Genomic DNA, 24,425 nt, shown 5'->3' with positions numbered 1-24,425 from the left:
GTATTGTGCTGGCTGATTCCAAGATTCATATTTTGGGTGGCTTCACTCATATAAAGATAGCTAGAAAGGCTGTGGTTTCTTTGATTTTAGGTTCTCCTCCAGGAAAGATTTATGGTAACTTGAGAACAGTTTCTTCCAGAATGAAAGAGCGTAGTTGAGTGCGGGATTGCTGTGTTTTGCATAATTATATTTTTGTACAATAATAGGAGACCCTCAAAGGGTTAATTAGACGATTTGGTAAGAACTGTAGTGGCAGATTTAAGGTTCGCTAGGATCCTTCCCAGCAACTTTGAAAACTCCCTCTAGATGCTTCCGCCGCTCCCTCCTTCTAAAATCATATGTTTTGCAACTTATCGAGCAACTGCTGATCGCACCCAAAATTTTCCCCTACTAATCAAATGAAGGAGTTATCTACAGCAGAGATAAGACCTTACTACGACCCAGATAACTTCCAGAGTGAATATCCATATGTATTCAAGCACAATTATGGAGTTATCAATCAAGAATTGGGGAAACCCATTTCCATGACACTTCCCACAACAATCAAACACAATAACCAGAAGCCTTACAACATGAGCAGAAATAACCTGGGGATCTCAGCTGTTCCAGTAAATAAAACCCGAACCGCTAAGATACAGGAAGATATGTTTGATTATAACTCGGTGAAAGAACTTTTGACCTCTGTATTGAAGAATTTCATCAAGAAGTATCTAAGAAACCTAATATCACAGCCTTTTGAAGTTGCTAGACTGTTGCTACAAGTTGGAGTTTTTACAAAGCATGATGTTTCCAACAAAGAGCACAAGGTGGTGACTACTGATTTTCAAAGCTCGGATGATGAGGATATTGAGTACTTGATTCCCGCTGACACTTCACAATCTTCCCTTGAAAGCAGCAACAACCTGCAAGGCTCCATTTCAGTCAAACCTAAAAGTCGTTCCCATAGAAGATTCTCCAGTATCGAGACAGCTCCACCAACGATTGAGGTTGTTTCTGTTGATGAGGAATGTTCCAAGTACAAGTTAAATCCCTTTTCTCTCAACACGCTTGATGTGATATCTTCCTTGTTTACCCAAGATGGGGTCAAGGGTATGTTCAGAGCTCTAAACACAACTTTTATTTACAATACGTTATTTGCTACTATCGAAGCGTGGATTTCTGGGTTTATTTCGCCATTACTGAGTATCCCAGACCCATACTTTGTGGATGTTATTCACTCCTCAGACCCCTCAAAGGCTTTGGTCCTGATACTGGCTGCGAGTGTCGTTACTGCCGTGATACTTCAACCAATTGAGTTGATCAATGTGAGATTTATGGTTACGCCTACTAATAAGCCTGAGACTAATAGGTCTTTCAGATCCCAAATTAGCCAGTATTCTCCGAGAGATTTCCTTTGCCCTTGGAGCTTGCTCCTGCCAACCATTAACCACAGTTTAGCATCCAATGGTTTGAAGAGATATATTCCTTACTTGCTTTTCACTCAATTCAATATGGATATTTACAATTCACCTGTCATGTATCCATTGATTACTCTTGTGACAAATTCCATCGAACTGTTCATTAGACTTCCCGTGGAAACCTTACTGCGCAGGGCTCAACTGAACTATCTTCTAAACAATCCAAATTGCAACAAGACACTAAGACTGCAACACAATGAGCTCTCCGTGCCATTTGGAGGATACTATGGATACTTCAGCACTCTCTACTACGTCTACACTGGATCCAAACCTTCCTTCGACAAAGTATCGGTCACCGAACTGAACAACATTAATAGAGGTCTGGAAAGCATCTTTCGTGGTTGGAAAGTCGGTCTTCTTCACGTTCTCAGTAATTGGAGATTTCAAATGTTAAACAACTACACTAACGTTAGTGAAGAACAGTTCTAAATATTATGTACATATAATGAGTATACGATGTGATCAATCTTTATTTTCAAGTGCGTTCTCCTTACGTTCTTTACTTCTCGTTAGAAGGTACTGTCCGAGCCATTCCAGACAATCCTGCGGTCTTTCTTTGGCCATTTGCTTTATTCCTTCTATAAGCTCAAAAGTGAGCTCTTTATTTAGCCATTTCCTGACATCGCTTCCCCCAATTATATCTGAAGCCTCCAAGCCTGCTGGAATTTCAACCTTTCTCTTCTTGACTGAGCCCTGCTCTGCTGTCAATTGCTGTGTATCGGGAGATTTCGATTTTTCTTCCTTAATCATGACATTTTCCAGATCAGGTGTTGCTCCCGATGAAATGGGGGTCTCCTGCTTGACCTGAGGTATCAAGGGTTCATTGTTGTCCATTTTCGTCAAGATCTCTTCTTGAACTCGTTCCCACCAAAAAAAGAAAAATAAAAGTTTCCACATATTACATAAGCAGACAAAGTGATAAGTATTATTAAATTAGTGGCGCTAGTACCCAATTAAACTGTTAACTACAAAATACAAATATTAAGGAAATAGTATGGTTCAGTGACCTAGATTTCCGTGATGAAGGTTGCCTCGTTATAACCATTACCCTCTTCGGACACAATCTCTTCTCCATCTTTTGCGAGGGTGAAAGTGAATGGGTTGTTGAACTGGTAAATGAAGGGCTTGGTGCCAGCAATACCACTGACAATGTTTTTGACAAACTGGGGAATCTCAGCCATCACATCCACTCTCTCGCTCAACTTTTCAAGCTTTCCCTTGACAACCACTCTCAATTGCGAATCGCCTTCGTATCCAGAGAGGTCAAACTCGATAGATGTAGGAATGCTCCATCCGGTAACGTCATCAACAACCCTGTCAATGTATTTTGTCTCATTATTTATCGAGCTAAGCACCACTTTCTCGTTGTTGGAAACGATACCAACGGTTACTTTGGTAGTTGCATAAGAAGGGGGAGTAGTGAACTCCATGATAACAACAGAGTAATCTGGGGACACATAATTCAAGAAGTTCCAAGTAGCTGCTGCATGGTGAGGTTTCATTCCTTGTAATGCCATGACGTACATGGAAATACCCTCTATGGGCCGTTCAATAAACTCATCTGACTCGCTTGATTTATCTTCAGATTTATTTTCAAGCAGGATCTTACCCTTTACATGACATCTGGGCCAAAAAATATGTCTCATAGATCCCCATGGGTTTTCTGGGTCTTCACCGTAATAAGTAGTACCATCTTTACCAAATTTTACGCCGTCAGTCAAACGAGTGATAGTAAGATCGACAATGGATTCGGGGTTGACCAAACTCTTCAAGTGATACGTCTTGTCATCTATAAGCTTAATACTCAAATGGTCAGCAAAAAAGTTTGGACCCTCAACTCTAAAATTCTCCAATCCGGTGCTTGTCCAAACAAAGTCTTCGGGTGTGTCCTTGTGGAAGATCTTAAAAGTGAATTGTGCGTTGGTGTGCAATCCTACAACGTTACTATGGATGACTTGGGCAAATCCAAGGTATCCAGTGTCTGCAGAGTTGAAGTAGAACGTCTGAGTCTCAACATGAGTATGCTCTGGATATTGCCACTTTAGGTCATCTTCAGTAAGAGGAGTCCAAGGTTTCTTGAGGTCTAAGTCCTTGGTAACTGGTTGAATCGCGTCTGGTCCGTACTCTGGCTCTGCCGTACCAGCGACGGCTGATAGTCCTGATTGAACCCACTTAAACATGGTCTTAAGAGGGTATGGTGTGATACAAGTGTGTTGAAAACAGAGGTAAAGAAAAAAAAAAAAAGCAAATCTCAAAAGGGGAAAAAGGTCCTTGGGCAGCCGAGGGTGCCGCGGCCAAAAAGAGAAACCAGAAGGGAACAAGCTATCCCCAAAAGGGCGAAGGTTACCATACGCTGTTACTGTTATCGTAGCAGATTGTACCATGTTACTGAGTTACCACTAAAAAATGAGGAAACATTTGATCAGGGATCTTTTAACGAACGGAATCTCAATTTAGCGGAAATCTTCATCATGACGTCGTGAATAAATCAAACTCTAAACTCTCCTCTGTCCATAGTAGCTAGTGTCATTTTGAACCAATTCTGAGGCTTTATAGATCACTGACGCACTCGGAAGGCAGCAGTAATATCATTATCATCTTCTTCATTCTCGTCATCGTCCTCATCTTCTGTGTCACCGGATATATCTTCTTCTTCGACTTCTTCGGAGTCGTTCTCGCTGTCATAGATCAAACTGGCATCAAAGTATAGGGATGGATCCAAAGCGCTAATGTCACACGTGTGGGCCTCCCCATCCAAGATCAATTCACTCATTAATAGACCGGTAGCAGGGGCGTTATTAATCCCCCAACATGAATGGCCGGAAGCAAGGTATAAGTTGGGAACGTTGGTCTCTCCAATGAGAGGACCAGACGAAGATGGAATATCAACCACTGGCAAGTAGCATGCTTGGGTTTTCAGAATCTTACCGTTTCTGATATTGGAACTAATACAGGAAACATAGTTTAAGAGTTCGTCACATTTCTCCGAAACGATCTCCACATCATCCGTGGTTTCGGGAATGGGTACCGTAGTGTCACCTTCCCCACATACATATATTTCATCTTTACGGGCGTACATTTCTGGTGACGCAAATTTTCTGGGGCCGGTCTTCAGTTCTGAGAAAATTGCAAATGGCGCAATTTCGGGTTCCTTCGGTTTGATGGTGATAGAATGAGCTCTTAAGCCAGAAATGGGGCAATCTGGAAGGATTTTTGTTGTCCACGGTCCAATCGACATGATAACCTTATCACCTTCTAATTCGTACTTCTTACCAATTGATTGATCATAAACCGCCTTAGTGGACGAGGGCGAGTAAAACACACCATTGCAATGTCCAGTCTCTTCATCGAAGAGAATGTCGTCGACCTTACCAATGAGTAATTCGACAGCTTCGGATTTCAAGCACTCCTTGAGAATATAAGTAGTGAACTTGTAAGGGTGTACTTGAGCTGTGGTCTGTTCGTTACCTAATTGGTTCCACTCCGTAATAAATTCTTTGTCTATCCAATTGAGCGATTCTGGAAGAGTTGAAGGCTCCGTTTCCAGGTCTGACTTAACCTGGATAGAGTTCTTCGTGACTGCACTCTTACGCTGTTGAGTGTTTGCAGATTTTTCTTTGCCTTTGATCCCCTGACCGCTGATATCTCCTTGGACGCTCAATGTGGTCAATCTTCTGTAACCCCATTCATCTTCACCGCCAAATTCTTCACTCAGATCACTATGTAATTGAAAGGACAACGGGACAATCTGCTGAGGAAATGCCCACAATGCAAGCAGCCCTCCGGCCTTACCACTGGCGCCTCCAGCGACTCTTTTACTTTCCAGGATAGTAATATGGTACTTCTCAGGGTCGAATTTGGAATGTCTAGTCAAGTAAAACGCCGTGCACACTCCAATAATCCCTGCACCCACAATGATGATGTGCGTCTTTCCCTTGTGCCTACCAGAGGGTATCGAGGAATAACTCACGTTTTCCGGCCTAGAGTCAACCATGATTCTGCTTAGTAAATGATGACAGTTGTAACAAAATTTGAGCCTGGAAATGAGTGCGCGAAGGATGTCACCAAGTCTATTAAGCAAAGATATTGCGAACGCATCGATGGTGCCACTTCCGCGGCGGCGACCCGGAAAAAAAGCGAAAAACAAAGAAAGGAACATTTCCCCGCGCATTACCAGTATTACGTAACAACAAAATAGGGTAGGCCCCTAATTGCAACTTCTTTACTTCTGTTGAAGAACCTTTATTAGTCTATGTATATATGGATCAGGTACAACGACAACATGATGCTAAACTAAAACCCCCGTTTTAAATCAACCCATTAACGTCTAAAAACAAAAAGTTGAGAAAGAATAAAGAAAAAATACAATTAACATGTCCAAACAGTTGAGCTTTGGATATATTTCAATAATGTGAGAAGCAACGGCTACACCAAGCCAGAAGGAGAGAACGAGCCTGCGACCTTAACAAATTCTTTTGAGCTTTGACAAAATATATTCTTATTGTGTTTTCGCTTAAAGCTTAAGAACCTTTGGCTGCTCCCATGGGTTTTCTTGGTTGGTGAAGTGACCGTAGGAAGCAGTCTTGAAGTAGATTGGTCTGGCAAGGTCTAGCTCCTTCACGATAACACCAGGTCTCAGGTCGAAGTTCTTGTTGATAATCTTGACCAATTCGTCAGATGAGTAGGTAGAGGTACCGTATGTGTCAACGTAGATGGAAAGAGGCTCTGGAACACCAATAGCGTAAGAGAATTGGACCAAACATCTTCTGGCCAGCTTGGCGTGTACAAGAGACTTGGCAACCCATCTGGCAGCGTAAGCAGCGGAACGGTCGACCTTGGAGAAATCCTTACCGGAGAAGGCTCCTCCTCCGTGAGCACCCCATCCACCGTAAGTGTCGACAATAATCTTTCTACCAGTCAAACCAGCGTCACCGGCGATACCACCAATGATAAACTTGCCAGATGGTTGAATGTGGTACTTTGTCTTCTCATCCAGCAGGTGGCTTGGAATAACCTTCTTGATCACGTGCTCAGTCAATTGCACTCTAATGTCAGCAGTGGTGATCTCTTCGGAGTGTTGGGCGGAGATGACGACAGTGTCAACTCTCAGAGGAATAACAGCACCGTTGTCGTATTTGTACTCAATAGTAACTTGGGTCTTGGTGTCTGGTCTCAACCATGGAAGAGATCCAGATCTTCTGCAAGAAGCCAGCTCGTGGTTCAGTTGATGAGCCAAAAGCAAGGTCAAAGGCAACTTCTCATCAGTTTCATCAGTAGCATAACCAAACATGATACCTTGGTCACCGGCTCCCAACTCCTCCAAAGCCTTCTCGTAGTGAAGACCTTGAGCGATATCAGGAGATTGGTGCTCGATGGCGACAAGAACGCTCATGGTCTTGTAGTCCAGACCCTTGTCAGAGTGGTCGTAACCAATGTGCTTGACAGTGTCTCTGATAATTTTTTGGAAGTCCAGTTGAGCTTTGGTGGTAATTTCACCGAAAACCATGACCATACCGGTCTTAGCAGCGGTTTCACAGGCGACCTTACTTAGAGGGTCGACGGTCAAACAAGCATCCAAAACAGCATCGGAGACCTGATCACAAAGCTTGTCTGGATGACCTTCACCGACGGATTCAGAAGTGAAAAAGAATGTTTCGTTTTTAGACATTGTATAAACAGTGTTTTGAGGTTGAGGTAAAGGAAACGGTGGGTTGTAATGATGAAGGAGCAGACATGGAGTATTTATGTAAGTCTTGAAAAATTTGTTGGACATCACGTGCCACATATTAATTCCTCCAACGTGTTTTTGAGCCAAACTTTAGCTAGAGGGTCAATTAAAAGGGCAATCGTGGATGATTCGGCGTCAAACCACCAATGGTGGTATTGCCAGGACAGACACGCTGAGTCTGATGGTTTATGTTGGCACAATTCGCCCAATTGCCGTGCTTGTACGCTGAGCCGTCGTCGCATGTGAAACTTTGCTTAATGAAAAATTCGTATAGGATCGTTTAAAGGCAATTGCGACGACTCACGTGATCTCAATATCTTGGTTTTCTTCATGCATCTCTGGATTTAAAGGAAAGTACCAAGGGCGAGTGTTCGGACATATTTTTTTTGGAGAGGGTCATGCAAGCGGGTCCAGAAGGAATGAAAGTAGAGCGCTTAATTGGTCTCTGGCGGTGATAACAGCTGCGTTTGAGGCTGTAAGGTTTGCCTAAAGTGCGATTATCCCACGATTCAACAACGAATTTTTCCCAGCCTTGGATGAAAACTCCTCGTGCCAGTCACCAACTTCTATGCGCCTCTTCGAAAGAACGTGGTCATCTTCTCTTTTGGACGTGTCGTAGTTTACTTGATCATTCTGGTTGTTGGAATCTTTGAGGCAGCCTTTGGAGTTTAATCTGGATTTCTGAGGAAGTGCCTGTATTACCCCGGTCAACTGATTACTGTAGCTGTAGTCTACTGCTTCCAATTCTGCAGGGAAAACGAGCTTGTGCGATACCAAGCGTCGTATATAGAGCTAAAGTCACGAGCGGCCCATATTAACTCCTGACGGTGTAATCAGCTCAACATTGCCCAACAAAGACAGGAAGAAGAGAAACATGCTCAGCGTGGTCCATCAGGGTGCGCCCAGAAACGCAAACCAACATCGGCCATGTTGCATACTGTAATAATATTCAGAAATGACGATATAGAGTAACTAATTTACAACAACGAGGAGGCCTTCTCCCTCCCACGATTGGCAACCTGATTGCCAAACACTACTCGTATCAGTTTGTCAACCGTTCTAAAAATCCATTTGGCAACGACCATTATACCACCACAAATGGTCACCAACCGAACTAGGAAACGCACAAATGATATCCTCTTTTCTTCAATGGACAAGATGATTGGCTCAAACTGGTAGTTGAAAAAGAGTCCTGGTGGCCTGCTCAAACCAGGAAGTTCAGTGACGGTCATGGAATACTGGGTGGTGTCAATCACGATTCCCAGTTTCTTGTACTCTGTAGGGACTACGTCCAAATAATAATTGAATGTGTGAATGTGATCATTGGTGGTTCTTGCGGTAAAATCTAAGGGATTGTTCATGTATGGGTAGAACTCACCAAATGAGAATTCACTGATGACATGCGTAAAATTCAATGCTTCCTTGGGTACTATTGATCTATCTCTGTAGCCATAGCCTTTCCCCGTTATGTGAAAGAATCCATGGACCTTGTTAACGGGGATAGATCCGAAGATATGACAGGCCGGGGCATCTCCGTGAGTAAAAGATTTCTTCTCTCGAAACTCAGCTAGAGCTGACTCTCTCATTACTTCATCCAAATCCAACGTGCTTCCTTGTGATTCATCGCCATTGACACGGAACGAATCTGGGATGAAAAAATTCACACCTTCAAAGTTCAGTTGCTCCTGCGCCAAAAACCTATCTTGTGTGATGTCTTTGACGTTAGTATGCAGATAATTGCAAGGGGTGGCAACAAACATGTCAAGGTTGATATTGAGAACACGCTGGATGTTTCTGTCCAACATGAACTGGCGATCAATGTATCCATCCACGTATCCTCCGATCTCAACCCATATAAGGAACAAGATGAAAAACCCCATTAAGATGGTGGAATAGGAGCCTTTAGTGCTCCTCACGGTATTGACAGGTTCCGTTTTAGGGAACGCATCAAATACTCTGATCGTGCGGTGATAATCCATGTGAAGATGAAAAATATCTGCCAGATATATTGACAAAGGTAAACGCATCTACAACGGAAAACCGCGAATCCAGATGAAAAGTATCTCCTGTGGGGGGCTATCTATACTGTGTGGGGGACTGTTTTCACTCAGGAACTGGCCTAGCATATCTGAAGCATTCCCTTACCCATCGCCTACGACGAAATTGGTTATTCAAATCATAGCACCACTCGTCGTTCTTGAAAACAACACCGTCAATCAAGTTTCGATCGTAGCACCATTTCTTCGGATCAGTATCTAAAGTCCAACCTTCAATTGAGAATGTCCATTCTTTTGGTGCCTGCATCTCATTAAGTAAGATAGATCCCTTCGGTTTCTTTTGATGTCGTCGAAGATTGCTTCTTTGGTGGAAGATTGTTGTTGTGAAACATATAGGGACATACTGAGAGGGAGTTAATCCGTTTTGTTGTAGTTCAAATACTTCAACCGTCCTGATTTCTGGTTCTTCATCTAAGATCAGCGATTTATATTCAGCTTTATTACTTTCAGAATCCGGTACAGGCTTGGCTTTACCCGAATCCCAATTTTCGGGAAGCAAAAGAAATAAAACACCCAGTTTGTGGAAACTGGGGTGACAACGACAAACAGCAACCCATCCTGAAACGATAAAAATAGCTTTCCAGGGAATATAACGTCCGAAACAAAATAAGAGGATCATCCACAGCCAGAACTTTAAAAATAGTGATGTGGACAGCTTTTCATCTTGAAAAGAAAAATTCTCGTGACAATACTGTTCAATAAACTCGATCTGTGTAGTAAGATGAGAAAGCAAATTCTGAAGGTCTCTCATGTTGATAAGGATATTCATTTCTTTGTTGAAGGTCTTTCCGCTCTCAGTTTCTTCAACAACCTCTTCTACGCTCTCTGAAATAGAGACAATACTCTCCGCATCACTGTGATCCTCCTGTTCCTGTGATAACACCTCTTCCCGAATTGACTCGTAGAGTTCTCCGCTCATCGGATCAGTGAATTCTGAGGGTGCCAGAAAGTCCAGCAATGATCCTGAAATGCGATTCGGTGTGTCCACTAGGTTCAGAGGCTCAATTGGGTGTCTTTCCAAGTATTTCTGCACCACAACACCGTAAGTTAGAAACACCAGCATGTATACCAAGAACATATATGGTGATATTACCGCCCATGTATAGAGCAATAAATATGTGATGGTCATTGAAGGACAATGCCATTTGATCACCCTTGAAATTCCATGCTGAATTGTGAAAACAAGTTCCAGGTGTGCACTTAATGTCCTTAGATTTTCCATCATGACCTTGATCGATAACCGTGGTTGATCCTTCCTCACTGGATCCTGCATCTTACTCTTCAATAGCTGCCTTTCACGTTTGGTGACAGTATGGCGCAACAGTTTATCAACCAGTTTATCCACAAAATGCTCAGCATCATCGTCTAACTCTGTATTCACAGTAGAACTTGCGGGCAACTTGCGGCTACTGGATCCCCCTTCCCATTTGTCTAAGCCCAACTCCATCAACGAGGCCGCAGTACCAGCTGCCAATCCTCGTTTGCTTCCCTTTACTAAAGAGTCTGCTGCATACTCGGAAGTGTACTCAAGGGTAGAGGCCAAGACGGCCTTGGTTTTACTCTTAAGTAGTTCTCTCTTGCTAACCATTGTCCGTAAGAAGTGGGCAGTGAAATTGATCAGTAATTATCAAAAAAATCTGGGGAGCTCTTCTCACGCGAAATCAATCTATGAATAGCAACGGTATATAAGCCTGGACTAAGGATGATTATTAATACATATATACCTATATAAACCTATGATCTCTTAGTTGGCGTGCACTGGCTCGTTCTCTTGGGTCCCAGTGGAAACATTGGTCAAGAAAGTCCAAAAATGGCATGAATAGCATCGGAGACTTGGAGAATTGTTGATGCCTGAGTAACATGTTATCTACGCTAGTGCCTCTGATTTTCACATTGGGCTTCAATGAGCGGACGTGATCCAAACGGAGATTGTAAGACAAAGAGTCAAAACACGTCCATAGAATAGTTGATTTATTAATGCTTTTTGAGGTGTCAGGTTTGTCGCTCTGGTTTATTATGGGTCCACATGCATTTAGTTCGAACTGCCAATGTTGAATTGTGTCTCGTTTAGGTACTCCAAAGTACTCCAGAGCCTTGGTGAACAGCTCAAACTCATCCTTGCAAACAATCAATGGTTTCCCGGTGTACAATTCGACGAGAATAGTTGCCATTGACCAAATGTCGATTTTGCTATCGTATCTAGCACCAACAAACACTTCGGGTGCTCTGTAGTACCGTGATTGTAAGTATGAGTACGATAATTGTCCTTCTTTGCACGAGGATCCAAAATCAATGACCTTGATGTTGATTTTTCCAGTGGCTATATCCGGAGTCAGCATAATGTTTTCAGGCTTGAGATCACAATGGATAATGCCTCTAGAATGTATGAAGTCTAGACTTTGAATGAATTGTCGGGCAATAATTTGAATCAAGTTTAGATCTAAACCTCTGAAGCTAGTGGACTGTATGACTTGGTATAAATCCGTCAGTAGTAGCTCGGAGACTATGCAAACATGCCCTCTGAAGTGAAAGTTGTCCAGATACCTAACAATGTGGTTATTAATATGAGGATGTCGAGATTGTAGACTCTTGAGCATTTTGATCTCACTAATGGCTTGAAGTGACCAGCACATTTCATTTTTGATAATCTTTATTGCAACAACACTTTGGTTTTTATGATCCAGGCAGGAAATTACATTTCCGAACGATCCTTTGCCCATATAATTCAAAATCTCGTATCTATAGTTCAAATGATCCCCAATGTTGGCGATATATGACTTGTCAGCATTATCAAACCCAAAATTGTTGGAAGGGTTATTCATGCTTATCTGCGTCTTGCAATCCTTAGATTTGCCTACAAAATAGACTTCCTTCGTCTGTAATATCTCTCCCTTTTCATACATGCTCAATGCTGATTGTGAATTCGATAAAGAGACATGTGCCTTTTTTATGTTGGTGTAGTTTGATACGATATCATGTGTGCTCTTGTGATTCCTTAGGCATTCGAATAAAAGTTCGATAGTGTCAATTTTGAAGTTTCGACTGTCCTGTAGGGTAGACCTTCTCGTAGATCTCGCTCGAGGTCTTGTGTATGATGACTTCTGAGAGTTTCTGGTTCTTGGAACCTTGACAGGGAACGAAGCAATGGAAGAAGAAGGTGCAGTCGCAGTTTTAGGAGGATCCTTACGGGTCAATGAGCTGGCTGTTGGGTTCAAATATCTTGGTACATTATTCTCTCTGTCAATATGTGCTTTAGGAGGTCCATGCAAGGAAAATTTTCTGATATTCTTGGGAGCGTTCTTGGAAGGTGAAATTTCACTAAAGACTCTTCGTTGTTTATCTATAAATGGGTGCGGGTTGAGTTTTATGGCGGGAGATATGCGATCTTTGGGTGATTTCGGAGTTCTTGGGTTTAGTTTCGACCGTAACCTATCGCTGGATTTTGTTGTTTCTCTGGCAATGCTCCGATCCAATACAGGCAACCGAGAACCGGGTGGTGTTTTCTTTGGAGTCTGGTACTGTTTTCTGTTCAAACTGGGACTTTCTAACGTAGGAATACGTGAAACCTTTTGACTTCTTTTGACTACTTCATCGTTATCACCGTGAATACCGATCTTCGCAAGTTGTTTGGCAATATAGCTTAGATCAAGGTCCTGGTACAAATCTCGCTTCTTAGGTGTGTAATAACGGAAGCTTTCCTCGTTTTTGGAGGTATCCGACAGGTCCATAATCAGCAATGTAACATGAATATAAAATATGTCTACTGTAGCTTTGGGAACAACTTGTAGGAAGGGGAATGCACCGGTTGCAATATGTGTAGTTCTATTTGGTTTGATGTTATTTATGTTTGGATTTCAAACTTCGAGATTTTTTTGTGGGATTTATATCTGATCTGTAAGAAACCTTTCCTTGTATAAAACCTCCGAAATGACAGGTAACATTGGCAGAGACGTAGCCAATATCATAGTGGATCCCCAGATTTACACAACCCAATTTCTGTTGTTACTCTGCCAAAGCATTCATTTGACGTTACAAGAGGTGGACGGAGAGAGTGTTGATGAAGATGCGATGTCCCAAATAATTGAAAAACTCAACCATCATTCTCTGATAGCTAGGGACAACCCAGCTGTAAACAAAATTCGTCTCAAGCCGTCAGAGGCCTTGGAATTGTACTACAATTTACTCAAGCAACACAATATCAACCAAGAGGAAGGGTTAGAGGGAAATAAAGAAATTTGTGAATTGTTATATGCTACTCGGATCAAGGAATTGGAGGACAATTTGAGATCACAGGAGAGCATATTCAAAGAACAAGTTAAATATCTACAAGGATGATTTTTCTCCCTCAGCATTTCCTCCCTTCAACGGGATACAAACCAGTTCGACCTGCTAAGCTGGTGAGATAGTGCATAGTTCTAGCGCGACAGGTGGTACGATGCTTCTTTATTTGCAAGTTTCACCCGAACCCTCAATCTCTTTCTTACATGAATAAAGGGCCGGGGAGTAAAGGCACAAGAAGTCGCTTTGGATGCCGCAATTGTAAACGTCGCAAAATCAAATGTGATGAACAGAAACCAAGATGCGGAAAGTGTGTAAGTGGAAACCTCCCGGAATGTGACTATTCCATTCAATTGCAATGGGGACGGGGCAGACCTTATAAAACTCAGAAAGTGCTGAAAATGGATCCCATACCAGATCTATTCAATTCAAGAGAAGCAATTTACTCTACCTCTATGAACTCAGAAGGCTCTTCTTCCACAGTTAATACAATCCCTGACACACCGACGGTGACTATTAAAACCGAACCGTTTCAACTGCAAATCGATGATGCTATCCAAAAAGCATCTGATCAACTGGTGAAAAAACATGATTTACCTATCGATCTCAATCACCTAGGGATTGTATCAGAGTTGATCCAAGAGGACAGCGACCATCTCTCTATGTCGACGTCAGACTCTGTCAACATCCCTAGTAATCAATCTGAGTTGCCATTCAACCCCAATTCCGAAGAGAGTGTCGTCGAATTCATGGAAGATTTTGATTCCTATGCACAAGACCTTACCAGCAGTAACAAACTCAACAAGTCGCACAATTATTTTCATGAAATTCCTTTGCTTCACAACAACCATAATTCATTGCACCTACCAAGTGATGAGCACAGCGACGCAATAAACTCGTTTGTGGAGGACGATGATGAGTTTTGGAATTTTCTTAGTAACACATTTATTCAAAACTCTGCCTATAATGACAATAGCAATTCTCAGTCAAATTTACTCCAACCATTAGACGCTAAACCACCAGAAAGCGCTATCAAGTTGTACAAAAAGTCACTTCAGAACGAGTTTTCTCGTTTAACCTCAATGTACAATGTTTATCACAAACAAATTCCCAACGGGATATTGCCATTACCTGATATGTTGCTGAGTGTCCCGTATTACTATGAAAGCTTCATATTTTTCAAGGAGGTCACTTCGTCAGTATTGGTTCCTATGCCTCATCATTTGTACAGGGAAAACCCAGTAGAAATCTTACTTCCTCGACTTGCCATGGGTAACAGCACTGTTATGGCTATTTTAATATCGTTTGCAATCACTCACAAATGTTACATGACCAATACAGAAGAACCTCGGGAAGTTGTTGATCAGTTGATGGCTAGAATCCTAAATGACTTGCTTACTTTCCTCCAGCATCCAGAAACGGCAACGTCCGATTTAACCCTAGCTGTAATATTGCTTCTTAGCTCTTACGATATCTTTTCTTCTAAACAACAGAAATGGAGACTGCATATGAAAGGGGCCAAGCAAATCTTATTAAGCCGAGGTGTCATCAAGACGCTGCCTAACACTGAAAGCAGCGATCAGCAACCTAGTGTCAATGGGGTTTTGGCAAGTTCATCAAAAATGATCAAAGAATCCAACATATTAGCATTCATAATTAGATGGTTTGCATATATTGATACTCTTGGTTCATTATGCTCACCCTTGAAACCTTCACCAGAAGAGATGAACTCTCATTTGCAGTCAATCGGGAACACAAACACGGAGTTAGGAAACCATATCAATTACGACGATCCAAGGCTGCATTCGTATATTGATGCTCCGGAGGGGAGCAATATAAACTCTATCGATCTTTTCTTGGGATTTGATGTCAAGCTTTTAGCAATATCCACTGAATTGTGCGTTTTGATAAAGCGAGTCAATTGTATATTGCACAGCAACCAAGGAAAGGAGGTGTCCCTCCCTATTAGTTTAATTACAAAGGCAATGGATGTTGAGTACAGACTTTGGGAGAATTACGAAACTTCGTTGGATAAAGTCGACAGAAATGCAGGAGCTGATTCGAGTCATTTAGCGTTGGCTACGAATAAGCTGTTCTACTATGCTGGTTTGATCAATCTTTATCGGCGTGTACTGTTATTGCCACGACAGTCCTCTATGGTGCAGAAATGCTGCAGAATGATTAGAGAGACATTGGAGAAACATGTTGAACCTGGATCTTCGGCAGAGATTTGCTCAATTTTCTGCGTATTCATTTGTGGATGTGAAGTTATTGATGAGGCAGATCAGAAGTTTTTCGATGCGAAGATGATCAACCTGGATAAGAAGGGTGTTCCTTGTGCACCAAAGGCGCTTCAAATCATGCGAATGGCATGGAAGACTAGCAAGACACACAGATGGGGGCGGAATTGGGACGACATTATGGAGGAGACAGGCATGGATCTGGTATTTTTGTAGAACTTGTCAGGTCAGTATAGATTCCCTAATAATAAATAGAAGAGCATCGCACTATAAACACGCGCGAATTGTGGAGATCCTGGTTTGTTAAGAAAACTTTTCAGAAAGGAATACCTTCTCTTCCACATATTTGTTTACCAAGAATGAAACGCTTTGGCGTGTCACGCAACTTGTGGTAGTTCTTACTGCATGTGTGAGATGCTGAGTTTACGCAGTTGATAACTGATTCATTTCCTTTTGGAGATGTTTCCTTTTCCTATTGATTGCAGGTGTTCTGTTCGAGATTAAATTCCCGGTTTATCGTATTATAATTTAACTACCATTATGGTACTTCATGCCCGGGTTACATTTCTTTGATGATGAAAATTCATGAATGTATTGTATATAAACACTAGAATAATTGATTGTCTCGTAGCTCTGGCTGCTCTGGAAATCACCCATTATTGTAACTTCTTACTGCATATGATTGCACAAAGTTAAGAATTGACAGCTAAAACCGCATAGAGAAGTAACTCTTATAAATCTCATCTGACAATTCTTTGTTATTTTCAATCTTGGTAAACTGGAGCTTTAGTTTCAGAGTATCAGTCCATGCCTCGCGCAGTTTATGTTCCACTTCTCCCAGCTTAATGTTGATGTCTCTTTTAGATTCTGACATTTTGTAACCAAGGGGTTGCTTCAAAAAAGCGGGGCTCTCACAGACATTCTTGAACTCCTCTAAAGAATAAATGCGACTTTTGACCTCGTTTGTTTCTGAGAACTGCGACTTGAGAGCTGAAAGCTGGTCGAGTGTTTCCTGTTCGACGGATTTGAGATCAGCCAGGTCTTTCTCTAATTGTTCCGACAAGTCCTCCACATATCCTTTGATCGTCTCAGCTTCATTCAAACGCCAATAAGATTCATAATCAAGAGATAATTCAGTGTGAGTCAATTCTTGACTTTGGTGGTCTTCAATGAACTTTCCAATGTTGTCTGAATTAGTTTTCAAAATGGCAAACTCAGATTCCACTTGGTGACACACCTGCTCAATTTGATTCATGATAGGATCACTATCTAACTGTGGCATAATTATTTTACCTAGAGTGACATAATTAGGAACTTTCATGGGTATATTCTTTTGACTCAGTGTCAACTCATCATCCGTTTGAGTGCTACTTGCATGTAATGTAGAATTGTCATCACCAACAGCAACATTTTTCATAGGTATATTAGCAGTTTCTGTACCTATACTTTGTAGGCCCATTTGAGTAGACTCATTTCGGAAGGAAATCCGTTGTCTACTATGTTCATTTGTTTCTTCTTTTGCATCTTCAACTTTTACCATTTCAAAAGAGCTGCTATCTCCTTCCGAATTATCCGACTTGTTTGGCGTTGAATCTTCATTGAATGGTGTCACCGCAGTGGTTGACGTTTGGGATTTTCTTTTTTCGATGTCAGAAGTAACAGAGTCATCCTGAGCAGGTTCAGAAACACGGTTTCCTTCTGCAAAAGAAACACTGGAATCATTAGAAATTCTATGTTCGCCAGATTTTGATATATCAGCAACCTCTGTTTCTTTTGAAATGTACTCCAACTGTTCATTATCATCGGAGGGATTTTCCGAGCTTGAGGCTTCTCTAGATACATTTTGCTCGCCATGTGGGGAATGACTGCCGTCCCTCAATGAAGTCGGAGGATGTTTGTTATCTGAGGTGTGACCAAACTCTTGTTCTGAGCTATTTACGGAAACAGATAGCTCAGCACTCTCTGATGATTTATCAGGATCTGACTCACCATGTGGTATATCATATTCTTCTTCGGAATTCTGTTCATCCACTGATAGTGTGTCTTTACTGCTGTTGTTTTCTTGTGTGTATTTCTGGGGATCCGAAGTGATTGCTATCTTGTGACTGAAGACATCATTCAAAGAGTCCGATTCTGCTGCCGAGTTTATCTCTTTTGCCTTAATGTTTAAACTGGAAAAAGGGTTATCGTTGGAAGCTGTATTTCCAAAAAGATCTTCAGGCTTCACACCTGCAATGCTTTTTTGTTTAAATACAAAAGGTGGCATTCTGCTATTAAGGTCATTATCTGGCTCGCCGTTTTGTTTAGTAAGAGATGATGAGGATGAGTTGAGATCCCTAAGAAAAGTTGGACTTCTCAACTGATAAAGTTTACTTCCAAGTTCATTATCCGTATCGCTCTCTGATTTTGGTTTCGTATCAGCATTCTTCAGTTGTCCTACGTTTGTTGATGCTAGCTCAAAAATACTTTTCTTTGTACCCTGCGAGTCTTCTTTTTGGAAAATACTTGCAGATTTGCTTGAAGTATCAAAAATCGAACCTTTGGATTTTTCTGCACTAAATATGCTTTCATTATTATTCTTATTAGAAGCAATCGATGCGAACGGAGATGATTGAGAATTGTTGGAGGTAGCAAACTTTGAGAAAGGTGAGGAAGTAGATGCAGAGCCTGAACCTAAAACTTTATTGCCTTGTTGAGAAAGTTTGGCAAATGGAGATGAAGACGATGGGTTATTCCCAAAACCAGTGGAACCAAAAGCTGGTGCGTTCTTTCCAAAAGGTTCGGATGCCGTTGACCCATTTTTAAAGCTTCCAAAAGCTCCAGTATCCTTGGAAAAAGCATTTCCTTGGGTACTTGAGAAGTTAGAGCTTCTAAAGGGTGACGTACCAAATCCAGAGGAACCGAAGCCAGAAGAGCTGAATCCATGTGAATTGAAGCCACTTGGCTCAGCAGGTTTTGAAGTAAAGCCTGAGGAGCTAAAAAATGTTGCTTCTTTCTTCTCAGAAGGAGGAGAAAGTTGCTCACTGGCAGGAAGAGGTTTGTTGTCTTCTGGCTGCGTTGATGATGTGAGGTCAGCATCTGACCTGAAATCTTGTTGGCTTTCAGATGAAGTTTGCTTTTCTGCGGCATTTGTATCCTTAAAAGACACTGCCGGTAATTCCTTTGCAGTTTCGTAATATGAACGAAGACTTTGTAACGCACTTTCGTTGCTTAAAGAATCACTCTTGATGCCGTGAGCATCAAATAACGCCCAAGAAAGTAAATTACCCTGGTTCGTCAACACCCAAACTCTTGGCAAAGATTTGCAATTATCAATCCCATTACAAGGTTCTAGCACTTCCTGGGTAGAGGTCAAGTCGATAGCAAGTCCTAATGGTGTGTCATCTTCTCCTGAGTCTTCGTCTAAGGGCAGCTGGGCCCTGTCTGTGTCGTTAAGCTGGTTCACTAGTTTTTCCGGAGTAAAAGCTTGAATATCTGTGGATGGTGACGAAGCTACCACGACGACATCTGGCCAGTTTGGAGACCATGATTTAAGTTGGCTTAGGTAGTATGTGGCCAGCCTTGGAAGAGAGCCATAGGGGGGACAAACATCTAGCATCTTTTGTTCACTACTCCCCCCAATAATGTAGTGTTTGTAATCATGCTCATCTTGATTGATGCTCTCTCCATATACAGCGAATAACAGTTCCTCATCATTTTTCAGTATTGAGGTGACTTGTAGGGGCCTAAAGGAATTCTCGATGTCATCTGGTTGAGAAATCTCTGATTCGGTACCATCAAAAGTCCTTCGTTGAATAGTATTATCAATAATTGTATAAAATGTGGATTTATCCGCTTTAGACCAAGAAAACGAGGACACATTAGGTAATTCCAATCTGTTGGTTACATTGTCAATGTCTAGAATGACCAAACGATCTTCTAGCAAAACGGCACAAACTGATGAGTAAAATGGAGATGCATAGATATCCCTGACGGGAGAGTCAAATGATTCGATGTTCGTGATCTCAGAACTGGATGGTTCAACCCTTTTCAAATCATTGGTGATGGAAGCAAGAAGCGAAGTCTCAGTGGCATTGAAAACCAGCTGTGACACATCAGAAACCTCAGTTCTATGGCCACCCTCAAATACCGGCGCTTGCTTCTCTTCGTCTTCAGTCGTTGAGAGGTTGATGTAAGAGTCTAATTCTGATGTATCACCAATGAGTAATGTGTTACCTATTGAGAGGGCAAACTTTTTAGTGATGTTTCCCCACGCTAGGAGGTTCAACTCCTTCAATGGAACCGTATCTAAAGCAGGGGCAACTTTGATCCCTGTGGTGATTGACCTGAATCCAAAGTCCTCAGTAACTGTTTCCTCTATGTCCACGGTCATTTTTTGGTTTAACCTAAACAGTGGTTCATCAGCTAAGAAATGTAATACCTATAAATATTGGTATCGGTGCACTACTTCATCAGAGACTATTTCAGACCAGGTCAACGAGCGGAGTATATAAGAGATCTAAGAACTGGGTATTTTGTTGGCATTACTTGCTACCTAATTTACATGATAATCTGTGGAGTGTCAACGTTGGCGCTAATAGACTTGTGAGGAAGAACTTTACCACCGTTGACGTAGATCTCGTCCTTGACAGTAACATCTTCTCCCAAGACAGTAACACCCTCAAGTCTAGCCCATTTACCAACAGTAGAGTTCCATCCGACAATAGTGGACTTAACCCAGGCGTGGTCTTTGATATTGGAGTTCTTGAGAATAACAGATCTCTGAATTCTGACACCGTCTCCAATTACACAGTTTGGTCCAATCACGACATTAGGACCTATCTTACAGTCCTTACCAACCTTGGCAGTAGGGTCGATTAAGACGTTTCCACCGTTGATGAAAGGCTCAGAAGTGGGAGTGAGTGCACTACGTTCCTTCTTAGCTAGGGATGAGAGATAAAGACAGGTTCCTGACAGGAAATCCTTTGGCTGCCCAACGTCCATCCAGTATCCTTCAAGATCGTAAGAGTACAGTTGCTTCTTCTCAACCAAAAGAGGGAAGGTCTCCTTCTCGATAGAGGTGGGTCTCATCTCGATCAAACTGATGACTGATGGGTTGATGATGTAGATACCAGCATTAATTCTGTTTCCGACGAATTCAACTGGTTTCTCGACGAATCGGTCAATTAAGTTTGGAATGTCTCTGTCATGAACAATAACACCATACTTGGATGGTTCGTCGACCTTAGTGGCCACAATGGTGGCTTCAGCACCGTGGGCCTTGTGGAAAGCAGCAAGATCTTTGAAAGGGTAATCACAGATCACGTCCGAGTTCAGAACAAAAATAGGTTCGTCATTCTTGGTCAGAACACTCTCAGCAAGCTTCAGAGGACCAGCAGTTCCCAAAGGTTCCTCTTCGACAGAGAAAGTGATGTTTACCCCACACTCCTTCTCGTACTCTCTCAGAGCACCGACCATCACCTCAGGCTTGTAATTAACGGCCAAAACAATGTCCGTGACACCAGCTTCGGCGAGAGCCTTGACTTGGTGAAAAATCATGGGCTTGTTGGCAAACTCAACGAGTGGCTTGGGAACAGACAAGGTCAAAGGTCTCAGACGAGTACCGTAACCTCCTACTAGAATAAGTGCTTTCATTTGTGGTTTTATTGGGGAATCAAAGTGGAAAAATCAAAAGAGAATAGGACGAACGTTAACGTGTCTTTAAATAAACTGCTGGCTGGTGTTTTTTTTTTCGCTCCAACGTGCGACTGCAATAGACAACAAACTCGAAAATAGGTAGGTGTCAGGACTTTTCCTCTGCATTTCCCACTTTCGCCGCGAGTAATGCGGCTTTGGGCGTTTCTCGCCCGCTATTCGTGTTCTGCAAGAAGAAAACTGCAGAAAGGTTGGTCTCAGGGGAGCTATAATTTGCTATTTTTGAATTACTTACAGGTTCCCATCAGAACCCATGACCGAGTCCGTTCAAAAAAGCTTTACCAAAATGGCTGGCGTGGGCCAAAGGGCTGGAACTTTATGAAGTTTCCTCTGAGAATACCTCGCGAAGAGACTTATTCTGTATGGACGGGCTGTTTCCCCTTAGTGAGTCAAGAACGAAACACACACAACTGGGCCGTCCATCCTTATAGCGCCATACAAAACCGCATGAGAGAAACAGAGAAAAAAAATGATACAAGATCGATTATGTAATCAACCACAGCTCACTGTATGGTGGAAGATTGCAAGATTCAGTTCATTACTATAGATATGCATTAGTAATAATGGGACAGAACTAGCTTTGCTTGGCAGCTGTCTGTCTATGCCTCGAGTCCCTGTTTTTATTCGCCGTCTTCTTTGATGATGATTTGTTGTGAACGTTCCATGTGTTTGAATCTTTGGACGGCCGGTAAAAACCGACTGTTTTTAATGATTGCTGGTTAGCCTTGTCGACAAATGATTTGTATGAAGCTCTGACCACTGAAAGGATTTCAGATCGGTTGAAATGATCGACTTTTGCTGTTTGAGTGTTGGTATTAGGAGTTGTAGTGGCACCAGTCGGGGTGCTACTTCGTGATGAGCTGGGATTCTTTGCGTTCACAGCCTTCGAAGTGGCATGCTTGTCATTTCTTATCTTATCCTTACCAGCAGCCAGGTTCGCCCACTCACCTTGAACTGGTACAAGGATATTTCTCTGTTTTTGCTCGGTGGTTCCCATTGCTCAAACGAGTGGAGAGGGAAATCGATTCAGCAGTTAAATCAATGCTGGAAAATATTCGAGATTACCTAATCGGATCTGGAACTTACTTCGACCTGACATTTTCTTGCCTGGGGAGCCACGATCGATTATGTAATCAAGAATATGGACAGAGGGAAACAGATTTAGCTGTCAAAAGCCCAAGAGAAGCTACCGATCAATGGATGCGGATAGATAAAGAAAAGTCCTTTTTTTTTCATTAGCCATCCGAGTTGTCCAATCAAATGTCTGCCTGCTACGCTGGAGAGGAATCACGCGTGTTTAACATTCGGATTGTCGCCTAAAATAAGCCTATTACCTACACAGTAAAACCCGGGGGGTGCTTTGGTATCAATGACCCCGGGATTTTATCCACCAGTTTTTTTCTTTCTGGCAAGAGTGCATTGCATCCCCGTACAAATAGTAGCAACCTCCACAAGAGGAATCCCCTATGAGCGAGAAGTCCATAGTAATACCCCCGCGGAAAAGAGATATTTTGTTTCCGTGTTGCCCTTGAACTTCAGTTTCCCCCATCAGTTTATATAGTAGCCGGGTTCCCAATCTCTAGCCCTTCTTTCCTCCTATTTCATTCCTCTCTTCTTACGTTATCTTACATTAGCATGTCCAATAACACCACCCAAAACTTGGCTGAACAGAAGGGTATTCAGACCGACTTGGTCACTCTGACTCGTTTCATCTTGGACGAGCAGAAGAAATCTGCCCCAAACGCTACCGGTGAGCTGACTTTGCTTCTGAACTCCCTGCAATTTGCCTTCAAATTCATTGCTCACACCATCAGAAGATCCGAATTGGTCAACTTAATTGGATTGGCCGGTGTGACCAACGCCACTGGTGACGATCAGAAAAAGCTGGATGTTATTGGAGATGAGATCTTCATCAATGCCATGAAGGGATCCGGTAACGTTAAGTTACTTGTTTCCGAAGAGCAAGAAGACCTTATTGTGTTTGAGTCCTCCAAGGGAAACTATGCTGTTGTCTGCGACCCAATTGACGGTTCATCCAACTTGGACGCTGGTGTCTCAGTTGGTACCATTTTTGGTGTATACAAACTGTTGCCAGGCTCAGCTGGTTCTATTAAGGATGTTTTGAGATCAGGAACAGAGATGGTGGCTGCCGGTTACACCATGTACGGTGCATCTTCTCACTTGATGCTTACTACCGGAAATGGAGTCAACGGTTTCACCTTGGACACCGACTTGGGAGAGTTCATTCTCACGTATCCATCCTTAAAAATTCCGCACACCAGGGCTATCTACTCTATCAATGAAGGTAACTCGCACTACTGGACCGATGGAGTCAATGAGTACATTGCTTCTTTGAAGAAACCCCAAGCAAACGGAAAACCATACAGTGCCCGTTATATCGGATCAATGGTTGCTGATGTCCACAGAACTCTGTTATATGGAGGTATCTTTGGCTATCCAGCAGACTCCAAGTCTAAGTCCGGTAAACTGAGAGTCTTGTACGAGTGTTTCCCAATGGCCCTCCTGTTGGAGCAGGCTGGTGGTGAGGCAGTCAACGATAAGGGTGAGAGAATTCTAAACTTGGAGCCAAAACAAGTGCATGAGAGATCTGGTATCTGGTTGGGTTCCAAGGGAGAAGTAGAGAGATTACTACCCTATCTAACAAAAAAAATTAAGATCCAATCTGTGAATCTCTAGTGCGTTCGATTGGCACTGTTTCCGAGATTTGATACTTTGTACACGATGTTATATGAGGTTATATACTTGATAAGAGGGTTTTTACGTTTGCAATTAGCACAATTTCGGAGTAGCACTGGCGGGAGTGAACCTTGAGTAGTCTGGATCAATGTAATCTTCGTATAGGCTAGACACCCCGGATTGGGAGTGCTGACGAAATGATGTTGGGATGTGATGACATCATAGGGATAATAGAAAAGTAAGGTTCCGCGTGAGCCGTTGAACGCGCACTGGA

The 24,425-nt window shown here is 42.3% G+C and overlaps 13 protein-coding genes across 13 annotated transcripts; 4 read left to right on the top strand and 9 right to left on the bottom strand.

Moving 5' to 3' along the window:
* Positions 1-398: 398 nt before the first annotated feature.
* PAS_chr3_0878 (uncharacterized protein) lies at positions 399-1,886 on the top strand (the record flags this gene model as incomplete). The annotated part of the gene is made up of 1 exon (XM_002493070.1): positions 399-1,886. One exon carries the CDS (start codon positions 399-401, stop codon positions 1,884-1,886), a length of 1,488 nt encoding a protein of 495 aa, XP_002493115.1.
* Positions 1,887-2,464: 578 nt separating this feature from the next.
* PAS_chr3_1234 (uncharacterized protein) lies at positions 2,465-3,637 on the bottom strand (the record flags this gene model as incomplete). The annotated part of the gene is made up of 1 exon (XM_002493069.1): positions 2,465-3,637. The coding sequence occupies one exon, from the start codon at positions 3,635-3,637 to the stop codon at positions 2,465-2,467; it is 1,173 nt and encodes a 390-aa protein (XP_002493114.1).
* Positions 3,638-4,014: 377 nt separating this feature from the next.
* On the bottom strand, positions 4,015-5,451 carry PAS_chr3_0877 (uncharacterized protein; the record flags this gene model as incomplete). Its single annotated transcript, XM_002493068.1, has 1 exon — positions 4,015-5,451. The coding sequence occupies one exon, from the start codon at positions 5,449-5,451 to the stop codon at positions 4,015-4,017; it is 1,437 nt and encodes a 478-aa protein (XP_002493113.1).
* A 519-nt stretch (positions 5,452-5,970) lies between these two features.
* On the bottom strand, positions 5,971-7,125 carry PAS_chr3_0876 (S-adenosylmethionine synthetase; the record flags this gene model as incomplete). Its single annotated transcript, XM_002493067.1, has 1 exon — positions 5,971-7,125. The coding sequence occupies one exon, from the start codon at positions 7,123-7,125 to the stop codon at positions 5,971-5,973; it is 1,155 nt and encodes a 384-aa protein (XP_002493112.1).
* A 1,037-nt stretch (positions 7,126-8,162) lies between these two features.
* On the bottom strand, positions 8,163-9,164 carry PAS_chr3_0875 (uncharacterized protein; the record flags this gene model as incomplete). The annotated part of the gene is made up of 1 exon (XM_002493066.1): positions 8,163-9,164. The coding sequence occupies one exon, from the start codon at positions 9,162-9,164 to the stop codon at positions 8,163-8,165; it is 1,002 nt and encodes a 333-aa protein (XP_002493111.1).
* Positions 9,165-9,288: 124 nt separating this feature from the next.
* PAS_chr3_0874 (Peroxisomal integral membrane peroxin) lies at positions 9,289-10,830 on the bottom strand (the record flags this gene model as incomplete). Its single annotated transcript, XM_002493065.1, has 1 exon — positions 9,289-10,830. The coding sequence occupies one exon, from the start codon at positions 10,828-10,830 to the stop codon at positions 9,289-9,291; it is 1,542 nt and encodes a 513-aa protein (XP_002493110.1).
* A 136-nt stretch (positions 10,831-10,966) lies between these two features.
* On the bottom strand, positions 10,967-12,970 carry PAS_chr3_0873 (Serine-threonine protein kinase that is part of a glucose-sensing system; the record flags this gene model as incomplete). The annotated part of the gene is made up of 1 exon (XM_002493064.1): positions 10,967-12,970. The coding sequence occupies one exon, from the start codon at positions 12,968-12,970 to the stop codon at positions 10,967-10,969; it is 2,004 nt and encodes a 667-aa protein (XP_002493109.1).
* Positions 12,971-13,169: 199 nt separating this feature from the next.
* On the top strand, positions 13,170-13,577 carry PAS_chr3_0872 (Hypothetical protein; the record flags this gene model as incomplete). Its single annotated transcript, XM_002493063.1, has 1 exon — positions 13,170-13,577. The coding sequence occupies one exon, from the start codon at positions 13,170-13,172 to the stop codon at positions 13,575-13,577; it is 408 nt and encodes a 135-aa protein (XP_002493108.1).
* A 149-nt stretch (positions 13,578-13,726) lies between these two features.
* Positions 13,727-15,976, top strand: PAS_chr3_0871 (Hypothetical protein; the record flags this gene model as incomplete). The annotated part of the gene is made up of 1 exon (XM_002493062.1): positions 13,727-15,976. One exon carries the CDS (start codon positions 13,727-13,729, stop codon positions 15,974-15,976), a length of 2,250 nt encoding a protein of 749 aa, XP_002493107.1.
* A 490-nt stretch (positions 15,977-16,466) lies between these two features.
* Positions 16,467-20,132, bottom strand: PAS_chr3_1233 (uncharacterized protein; the record flags this gene model as incomplete). Its single annotated transcript, XM_002493061.1, has 1 exon — positions 16,467-20,132. One exon carries the CDS (start codon positions 20,130-20,132, stop codon positions 16,467-16,469), a length of 3,666 nt encoding a protein of 1,221 aa, XP_002493106.1.
* Positions 20,133-20,299: 167 nt separating this feature from the next.
* PAS_chr3_0870 (GDP-mannose pyrophosphorylase (mannose-1-phosphate guanyltransferase)) lies at positions 20,300-21,394 on the bottom strand (the record flags this gene model as incomplete). The annotated part of the gene is made up of 1 exon (XM_002493060.1): positions 20,300-21,394. The coding sequence occupies one exon, from the start codon at positions 21,392-21,394 to the stop codon at positions 20,300-20,302; it is 1,095 nt and encodes a 364-aa protein (XP_002493105.1).
* A 634-nt stretch (positions 21,395-22,028) lies between these two features.
* Positions 22,029-22,451, bottom strand: PAS_chr3_0869 (Hypothetical protein; the record flags this gene model as incomplete). Its single annotated transcript, XM_002493059.1, has 1 exon — positions 22,029-22,451. One exon carries the CDS (start codon positions 22,449-22,451, stop codon positions 22,029-22,031), a length of 423 nt encoding a protein of 140 aa, XP_002493104.1.
* Positions 22,452-23,089: 638 nt separating this feature from the next.
* Positions 23,090-24,151, top strand: PAS_chr3_0868 (Fructose-1,6-bisphosphatase, key regulatory enzyme in the gluconeogenesis pathway; the record flags this gene model as incomplete). The annotated part of the gene is made up of 1 exon (XM_002493058.1): positions 23,090-24,151. One exon carries the CDS (start codon positions 23,090-23,092, stop codon positions 24,149-24,151), a length of 1,062 nt encoding a protein of 353 aa, XP_002493103.1.
* Positions 24,152-24,425: the final 274 nt, after the last annotated feature.

This window comes from Komagataella phaffii, chromosome 3, assembly GCF_000027005.1.
Source record: "Komagataella phaffii GS115 chromosome 3, complete sequence".
Classification (NCBI taxonomy): domain Eukaryota; kingdom Fungi; phylum Ascomycota; class Pichiomycetes; order Pichiales; family Pichiaceae; genus Komagataella; species Komagataella phaffii.
The sequence above is the reverse complement of the archived record's forward strand: the minus strand, read 5'-3'. Positions and strand labels throughout refer to the sequence as shown.